Source organism: Panthera onca, chromosome C1 (genome assembly GCF_046562875.1).
Source record: "Panthera onca isolate mPanOnc1 chromosome C1, mPanOnc1 haplotype 2, whole genome shotgun sequence".
NCBI classification, from domain to species: Eukaryota; Metazoa; Chordata; class Mammalia; order Carnivora; family Felidae; genus Panthera; species Panthera onca.
In genome coordinates, this window is record NC_138346.1 from 22,011,684 (window position 1) to 22,021,295 (window position 9,612).

The window sequence follows — 9,612 nt, forward strand, 5'->3', positions numbered from 1 at the left end:
TTTAATTCAGACTAACATATGAAGACAACTAATTTTTTCAATGCAGGCTGGTGTGCTTGACCATCTGAAAATGGAAAGATGGAGCAGGTGTGCCCTATGCCGTTCAGTAGGAGTTGGAGGTTTTAGCATTTGGCATCATTTAGGTGGCTCTTCATTTCTGAAACTGAACTATTTTAAGTTTGTATATTTATTGCCAAGCTAAGTACTTAGGCGCAACTGCGGGAGCGGAGCTATAAGGATTTATGTGATGCTTTGGCCCAACTCACATGTCCTTTGCTTATATGTCGTAATTGCCAAAGTAAGGAATGACCGACTTGATAAAAGGGAAGAACTGGTATACTGTTATACACACTTCTGAGGTGCGTTTTGTTTTGGAGATTAAAGACATCTTTTATGTGTAGTAAAGATACAGCACTGTGACTTTTAGATGCTCCTCAGAAGCAGCCTTGTTTGTAGGGATAATAACCAGTGATCTATCATTTTGTTTGTTTTTGTTTTGTTTTGACACACAGGCCTATTCGTTTACCCTTTCCATTTACAAGAAACAGGCTGTGACTCGTGGAAACCAGCTGAGCTTTGTGTTTTGGTTAATAGAACTACTTTGTATCCAGGTTCTCTGCAAATCCAAAAAGTGACTTTTCATCTATGATCCATTCCCCAAAGACTATTTAAATCCTACTTTGGTTTCCAGTAATTTTAAACCTTAAGAGTGAGAATGCAAATGAAGGTCACTGACAATTCTTATGACATGATTTTGGCGGAATACATCGCGTCTTAAAATATCCTAGAAAATGCGAAACTGTAAAGATAATATTTTAAAATCCAACCCAAAACTGGTTTGTCATGGAGATCATGACTTTCAACTTTTCTTGCCACTCCTTCCAGGTTGCCTGGCGTTTAAAATCCTGTGACGTGTCCCAGCTCATGCACTGTCTTGCGAGTCAGAACACCCTGGTAACTCTCTGCCTCTGACTTTCCCCACCCTGCAGAATGGTGCCATGACAATGGCGTGAACTACAAGATTGGAGAGAAGTGGGATCGTCAGGGGGAGAATGGACAGATGATGAGCTGCACCTGTCTTGGAAATGGAAAAGGAGAATTCAAGTGTGATCCTCGTACGTTGCCACACATCATTTTTAGTGGCTTATTAAGCACTCCCACTTTTATTACTGAGCTGCAGCTCTCATTCACAGAAATGATTGGAGACTTTAGGTCTCCTTGAGGAGTGAGCAGTGGGTTTGTTAATCTTTTGATTTGGGAAAGTGGAGACAAGCTTCAAAAATGAGCCATGATTTAATGTTATTACAGGGCACATGAGCACTTTTCCTCAGTATTTTGACCATAAGCTGCAGTGAAATACTACAAGAAAGCTTTATGGTTCTTTAGATCCAACTTTTAAAATACGAACCTTATCCAGTTTATCAGATTTAGTTTCTGGAAGTGCTGCCCTAAGATCTATACAGCAGTACCTCTCCTAACAATGGTTTTCACAAACATGTAGGATTTTGGCTGTGATGATGCAAATTTTGGAGAGAAACAGAACCCACCCTCTTTAGGAAGGTGAGGTCTGTTTTATTCTCAATTTTACATGAGCTTCTGACTTGTGTCTCCACGCAGATGAGGCAACGTGCTATGATGATGGGAAGACATACCATGTAGGAGAACAGTGGCAGAAGGAATATCTTGGTGCCATTTGCTCCTGCACATGCTTCGGAGGCCAACGGGTAAGGCCAGCCTCCCTCTAATTTAAATAAGACAAAGAGGGGGCTCCTGCACTGGGGATTAAGAGGTCAGCTTCCTGTGTGTATGCTGTACACAAAGGTGTGGTAGTGCCAGTTATGAAAGTAGAAATACCTCATTTCCTGTTGGCACATAGCTGCCAACGTTAGGCCCCTCTACACCCCTTCCCAGCTCTCCCCTCCGTGGCAGCCCCAGCCCTTCTTCTCACACCTACTATTCTCGGGCTGTCTCAATTCTTCATTTTAAATTAAAGTGTTAAATGCTGCACAGCACTGGGCCTCTAGATCCATTCTGATAGGTAGGTGTTCCCGTGGCATTGCTGTTAAATATTCTGAATAACATCCTTGACCTAAGAAATTACCACTTTCTTGTATCCTCTCTCAATCCAGTAATAGATCCCTGCTGTTGGTCTAGCACTGTGCTTCAGGAATATGGGACAGAGGGAAGGAGAAATGGTCCTGGCTTTTCATGATATATTTGGAAACATTAAATTAGCATACACTGAAAGTCAAGGTGATTAAGTTTCTTAGTGAGTCTGACGAATACTTTCTAGGTAGGCTGGAATCAGCAAGAAAGTTTCCATGGAATGAGAAACATGAACTGGCTGGGGTTTAGGATGTTTCATTTTTTGTTTTTTTTAAGTTTATTTATTTATTTTGAGAGAGACAGAGCGTGCGAGTGGGGAGAGGCAGAGAAAGAGGGAGAGAGGGAGAACCCCAAGCAAGCTCCATGTGGTCAGTGCATAGAGCCCAGCGTGGGGGCTCGAACTCACAAAACCTGAGCCAAAATGAAGAGTCAGACACCTGACCGACTGAGCCACCCAGATGCCACTAGATTGTTTAAAATAGGTTGAGGGAAGAGGAGGAAGCAGAGAGACCAGAGTAAAGCACCTGAGAAGGGAAGGGGCTGGCATAAGTGGGGTCCAGGGAGCCACCCGTCTGCAGAGCGTCTTATGGTAACAAATCAGATGAGAAGAAGTGGGAAGCCACTTATGGAAAGGCTTGGAAGTCCATCATTTAAACTGGAACTTCTCAACCATTTCCTTTTAAGTTTATTTATCGAGAGAGAGAGCATGTGCGTGTGTGCACGCAGGGGAGGGGCAGAGAGGGAGAGAATCCCAAGCAGGCTTCATGCTGACAATACAGAGCCTGACTCAGGCTCAAACCCGCGAACCGTGAGGTCATGACCTGAGCCGAAATCAAGAGTCAGACACTTAACCAACTGAGCCACCCAGGGGCCCCTCAACCATTTCTAGTCTGTGCTCTACCTCAGTATGATAGAAAATGCTGTGCTTTTCTCTAATATTATTTGAAATTTCAAAATAAAATGGTTCTTATAACTCACAAGCCATGAAACATAACATTCCTTTTATTTTCAATGAAAACACACCCTCTCCAACAGCTCCTCACATTCTGATACATGAAGAGCATACTCCCCACCCCAGGGTAAGATTCACTGGTTGATGCCTTTGGTATTAGCCAACTGTAGTACCCAAGAAGAAAAGGAACATGATGAAAATGGGTTTTAGAAAGGCAGGGAAGGGTCTTCGGGTGTCTGCCTCTGTCCCCACCTGAGGACCTGAGCTCATGGAAAGTACTCTGACCTCCTCCCTCTGATGGAGGGAACCTGTGGAGGTGCTCACTGTCTCTCATTAAACGAAGACTGTGATCATAGAACTCAGGCATTTCTGGTAAGTGGTTGGTATAGAAATGTGTGGGGGCGCCTGGGTGGCTCAGTCAGTTAAGCGTCTGGCTCTTGATTTCGGCTCAGGTCATGATCTCACAGTTGTGAGATCGAGCCCCGCATCAGGCTCCGTGATAAGCGTGGAGCCTGCTTGGAATTCTCTCTCTGATCCTCACCTGCTCTCTCTCTGTCTCTTTCAAAATAAATAAAAAAAAAAAAAAAAAAAAAAAAAAAAAAAGAAATGTGTGATGGAAAGTTAATTTTTAGACTGTGGTCTCACTTCAGCATCTCCTCATTATTTACGCACATGAAACCTTTCATTTGTGACACCTGTTCTGTTCTAAAGAAAGTGCTAAATGAAACACTAAAGACAGCAGTAGAAACTGTTACATTTTTATGTGTGTAAAAGCCAGATTCAGTGATTCTGTAAGTAGGTATTTACCTGTATTAGGTATTAGGAGGAATATGCTTTTTTTTATAAGTTTTATTGAGAGAGAGCAGGGGAGAGGCAGAGAGAGAGGGAGAGAGAGAATCCCAAGCAGGCTTTGTACCACCAGCGCAGAGCCCAACATGGAGCTCGAACTCCTAAACTGCGAAATCATGACCTGAGCCAAAATCAAGAGTCAGATACCTAACCTACTGAGCCATCCAGGCGCCCCGGGAATATACTTTTTAATGGAGAAATATGTCTGGAATATTTAAGCGACAGTAGAAGAAAGTGATTGTATTATTTGAGGTTCTTTTGGTTATGAGAGGAAACCTCAACTCAAGCTGATTTAGGCAAAAAAAGACTCACAAAGCTGAAGAGTCCAGGATCGACCAGCTTCAGGGCTGCTGCGGCAGTGGCATTCAGAGTCTCTCACTCTCTCATATGCTTTGTTCCTTTGTATTGGCTTTGTTTTCTAGAAACTCCTGCTGATAGTGAAAAAGATGACCTCTGTCAGCTCCATGTTTATCACCTACAGGCTTAGGAACAACAACAAAAAAGAACCTGTTCCCTAACATTTCTAGCAAAACTCTCAGGGAGGAGTCTCAGTGGCCCCTCTCCGTCCTGTTCCCATCTCTCATCCCGTGTCTGGCCAGATGAAAGGCTACAATGCACACAGGCATGGAAATTTAGGAAGAAGTGACAACAGATAGAGATGGCCAGGAGTCACGCAGCTGGGTGGCAGTCCCAAATCCACCGGCAGTTCAGTACGAGGTTCTCCCACTTGCTCTGTGCAAGTAACTCTTTGGGCCTGAGTTTCCTTATCGGCAAAATGAGGGTGTTTGTCCCTGTGATCGCAAGTCCATTTTAAAAAGCTCTAGGATTCTAGGAAAACCTCTCTGTCTTCTAGTGCAGAAAGCTTACTTAGGAAGTTGGGACCGGAATGACCCTTAGCAGATGGGTGGGGTTTGAATAGGGAGAGAAGGGAGAACATTTCAGGAAAAGCATAAGTAGACAGGGGCAATTATAAGATACAAGCAATAAGCCCAAATGTAGTCTACAAGTTGTAAATGCATAAAATCCTCATCTAAGCTCCCTCAGTGGTTAACCACTTATAGCTTATACTTTGCCAACGTGGAAGACCTAAATTGTGATGCTCCCGGGTTATCATAAACCCCATCTGACTTCATGCCTGTGTTCTCTCAGGGCTGGCGCTGTGACAACTGCCGAAGACCAGGGGCTGAACCCGGTCACGAAGGCTCCACCGGTCACTACAACCAGTACTCGCAGAGATACCACCAGAGAACGAACACTGTACGTGCACCTGCACCTCGACTGTTTCTTCCCTAAACGCAGTTAGACACCTAGTAGGGAGTCTCTTTCTGTAGCTACCTTTCTTCTGAATGAACCAAATATTCTTAACTTTTAAAAAACACCTTTTTTTTAAAATATGAAATTTATTGTCAAATTGGTTTCCATACAATACCCCGTGCTCATCCCAACAGGTGCCCTCCTCAATACCCATCACCCACCCTCCCTTCCCTCCCACCCCCCATCAACCTTCGGTTTGTTCTCAGTTTTTAAGAGTCTCTTACGCTTTGGCTCCCTCCCTCTTTTTTTTTTTTCTTCCCCTCCCCCATGGTCTTCTGTTAAGTTTCTCAGGATCCACATAAGAGTGTGTACCCTATGACATAATTTAGGTTCAGACTTATTAAACTCTTAAACATTTCCTATTGCCCGGTACATTGATAAGTTCTTGAAGCTAAAAATCATCTATCTATAAGTGGTTGTCATAAAATCCTCCCCGCCTTTTTTCTGTAACTTTACAGGATTTTTTTATAAATTTTTCTTCTATTTTAACCGAATGCTGCTTTTTTTTTCCTTTCCTTTTCTGTTTTAACAGAATGTCAACTGCCCAATTGAGTGCTTCATGCCTTTAGATGTACAGGCTGACAGAGAAGATTCCCGAGAGTGATATTTTCAATCCAGAGAAACAAGCATGGATTCTCTGCCAAGGTCCATCCAAACTGGAGTGATGTTAGCAGACCCCATCTTAGAGAGTTTCTTTCTTAAGCCCTTTGCTCTGGAGTGACTTCTCCAGCTTCAGCTCAACTCACAGCTTCTCCAAGCATCACCCTGGGAGTGTTTTGAGACTTTTCTCATAAATGGAAGCAGTACATCGCCTGTTCTGCTCCGAAGTATTCAATACCGCTCAGTATTTTAAATGAAATGATTCTAACTTGTGATTTGGTTTGGGATCAATAGGGAAGCATAGGCACCAACCGACATACAAAATGTATTGAAATGATATTCTCAAATTTTTAAGTAGGAAAGTTACCCAAACACTTCTGCTTCCACTTAACTGGCCTGCAGTATTGTAGGGACGGCATGTCCTTGTAACTGTGGTATTTAAAATATCCACAGTATTCACCTTTTCCAAATGATTCTAGTAATGGTCTAGAAATATCTTTCTCTTACCTGTTATTTATCAATTTTTCCCAGTATTTTTATATGGAAAAAATTGTATTGAAGACACTTAGTATGCAGTTGATAAGAGGAATTTGGTATAATTATGGTTGGTGATTATTTTTTATACTGTATGTGCCAAAGCTTTACTACTGTGGAAAGACAACTGTTTAATAAAAGATTTACATTCCACAACTTGACTGTCATGGCTTGAATGTCGTACAAAGGAATTTGGGGTAAAGAAGAATCCCCACAGATGTTCCTTTTCAGGGGCGCCTGGGTGGCTCAGTCAGTTAAGTGTCTGATTTCAATTCAGGTCATGATCTCATGGCTCATGAGTTCGAGCCCCGTGTTGGGGTCTGTGCTGACAGCTCAGAGCCTGGAGCCTGCTTGGGATTCTGTGTCTCCCTCTCTCTCTCTCTGCCCCTCCCCCACTCATGCTCTGTCTCTCTCTCAGAAATAAACAATAAAATTTTTGTTTTAAATGAATGTTCTTTTTCAATTCAGCAAACATTGGAAAACAATGATGTGTACAGCTTCCCCCTTGGCGATTTACATACAAAATTTTCTAAATCTGTCACTACAAAAACAGATTCATTCTTATCATTTCATCTCTTCAGTAATGGAGCTAGTTTTATATTTCTGCTTTACCAGATTTCAGTGGACTCAAATATTTATTTAGCTTGCTAGCTGGTTCTTCAGAAGTGGGATTGAAAGAACCTTTAGTTGTTTTTTTCCAACTATCATTCTTCCTTCCCTCCCCTCTCCATGCCATCCTTCATTGAATAAACACCCATTCAAAGAGGTTCCCTGCAAGGAAAACCAGGAGGCCTGTGATGTTAAAACTGCTTGAACAGTATATCCTAGAGCAGTTCTGTCTTAAGGAGATGCTGTGATAGGAGAACCTCAACTCAGCTCTGCTTGCTTCCTGCCAGCTGACACTTTTGAGGTGCCCCAGCAGAGCGGGGAACAGAGTTTGCACACTCCTGACCTACAGAGGACATCTCCTTTTCAGTTTAACTTTGGGGAAACAATAAAACTTTGAGATCAGATCTGCCATCTAAAACAGTAAATAATGGTGTTGGAAACAGTTGATTTCTAATTAGTTAAAAATTAGTAATTCATAATATACAAGAGATGGAAAACATTTTTTTAAAGTTTATATTTGAAAGAGAGAGAGAGCATGCATGCACACACGCGAGTGGGGGAGGGGCAGAGAGCGAGGGAGAAAGAATCTCAAGCAGGCTCCACACTGTCCTCGCAGAGCCTGACACGGGGCTCAATTCCAGAAACCGTGAGATCATGACTGGAGATCATGACTTGGGCCGAAATCAAGAGTTGGACACTTAACCGACAGCCACCCAAGTGCGTTTGGAAAACATTTTTTATACACTGTTGAGTAACAGAAGAAAATATTTCAATAAATACTTGCCAATGAATATTAAGACTAAATACAGAAAGAGATTTCCTCAGGGTTCATTTGTTGAAAAAAAAACATCTCACATCTGAATTGATTTATGGTTTATAAAATGCCCTGACATGTAGTGTCTCACTGGGACAAGGTTTTACAGTCTAATTTTATAAAGAATGCAGCTCAGATCAGTTTTCCTTAGCAGGACATAGAAGCCAACCCTGGGTTTCTGTTTAACGTTCCTAATCTTTCAGCTTTATTAGGCCAGTAATGACCAAGACAGCAGCTCTGAATACGTTTAAAAAAGAGAAAGGGAGATAAATCACAGAAGAAACAGATCATGGTGATATTAAGTGACTCTCTCGTTTGTCATCATTCATCACTGAAGAGAACATGTGATTCGATACAAATCTATGCACACTGTGCAGTGAATTGTCCCACTGAAGGTGCAGGCCTACCTACGAGAATGCACACGGGTCCCTCCGTTTCCATATGTGAAGAAGCAGCCCAGGTAACACGTGGGTCAAGGTCTATACCCCGACTCCATCTTGCTTAACAGTCTTTATATTTTAAAACATGACAAAAGAGTAGCTATCGGTTGAGAATGTGCTTCGAACCACTATCTGCAACCTAAAACTATCTTCCCAAATGTGAGTTTAGGTAAATCCACTTGGACTGTATTGATTAAATGGACAGCAAAGCCTCTTGACAACTTATACACTGATATGTAAAAAAAAAAAAAAACACAAGCTCCATATTTAAGATTTAAAAATACCACGTTTTCCAAAATGTCTGCTAGATTCTCAAGAGCAATACATTAATTTTAAAATTAAACTGTTTCAATAGCGAACCGGTTAACTACATTCAAATAATCAGAACAAATTAAACAAATTTCAATGGCCTTTTATGTTTTGGCATCACAATGCAAGAATGATAAAACTTTGTTTTACTATTTCTCAGAAAAATCATTCAAAAACAAGAACCAAGAGGATTTCCAAAGTTCTTTAAACAGTTTTTACTGACTCATGATACTTCTTCCTGAGACCTGTCTTAAACAGACCAGGTTGAAAATGCATAATTAAAAGACCAATCTGGGGGCACCTGGGTAGCTCAGTCAGTTGAGCATCCAACTTTGGCTCAGGTCATGATCTCACGGTTCCATTGAAAGCGAGTTGAAGCCCCGTTATCAGGCTCCCTGCTGCCAGTGTGGAGACTGCTTGGGATTCTCTCTCCCTCTGTCTCTGCCCCTCCCCCACTGTGCATGAACTCTCTCGCGCTCTGTCTTATTCTCTCTCTCAAAAGTAAAATAAACATTAAAAAAAAAAAAGACCAATCTGGATTCAGGCAGGAAATTGCCAATTTAAGAAAAAATCAGGTAAAACTAACAAATATATCAGAATCAAAAAGAAAAATCATAGGTTTGAAGCTTTACCTTGCCTTGCTGCATTTGATTTGCAATGAAATTTATTGTGTATTTATATTGTTTTCAGCTCTAATGACCTAAGTGAATGATGCAAATTAGTCTGTATAATAATATCACTATAAGTCTGTAAGGCACACTTTCTAAGGCAGTGAATAAAGAAATGATCAGGTGGAAATTACAAGTATAGGAAATGACTTTTCTATTGAATTATATTTCCATCGAAAATTCTATTCCATTTCTAGTTGCATGAAACTCATTAAAGTGATTAAGAAACATCACATCAGCACATTTAAATGCTGAAATTGCTTCCTATTCAGTAAATTCCCATTACTGTGGTAGGGAAAGTGGCAAGCTACAATTAAAAAATCCCATTTTCAGGAGATAGATTTCAACCATTAAAAAAAAAAAAAAGACCACTCTTGGGACTTCTCGTGTTCAGGAACACTTAAAGATAAGCATAAA

The 9,612-nt window shown here is 41.3% G+C and overlaps 1 protein-coding gene across 12 annotated transcripts in view; it reads left to right on the plus strand.

Annotated features, from left to right (window-relative positions):
- FN1 (fibronectin 1) overlaps positions 1-6,511 on the plus strand; it is a 70,103-nt gene extending 63,592 nt beyond the window's left edge. For all 12 annotated transcript variants that reach the window (XM_060623468.3, XM_060623469.3, XM_060623474.3 and 9 more), the window contains 4 exons: positions 990-1,115; positions 1,618-1,724; positions 5,057-5,164; positions 5,754-6,511. In XM_060623468.3, coding sequence (XP_060479451.2) covers positions 990-1,115; positions 1,618-1,724; positions 5,057-5,164; positions 5,754-5,825 — 413 coding nt within the window. In that variant the 3' untranslated portion in view covers positions 5,826-6,511. The remainder of the gene's footprint in view (positions 1-989; positions 1,116-1,617; positions 1,725-5,056; positions 5,165-5,753) is intronic.
- The last annotated feature ends 3,101 nt before the right edge of the window (positions 6,512-9,612 follow it).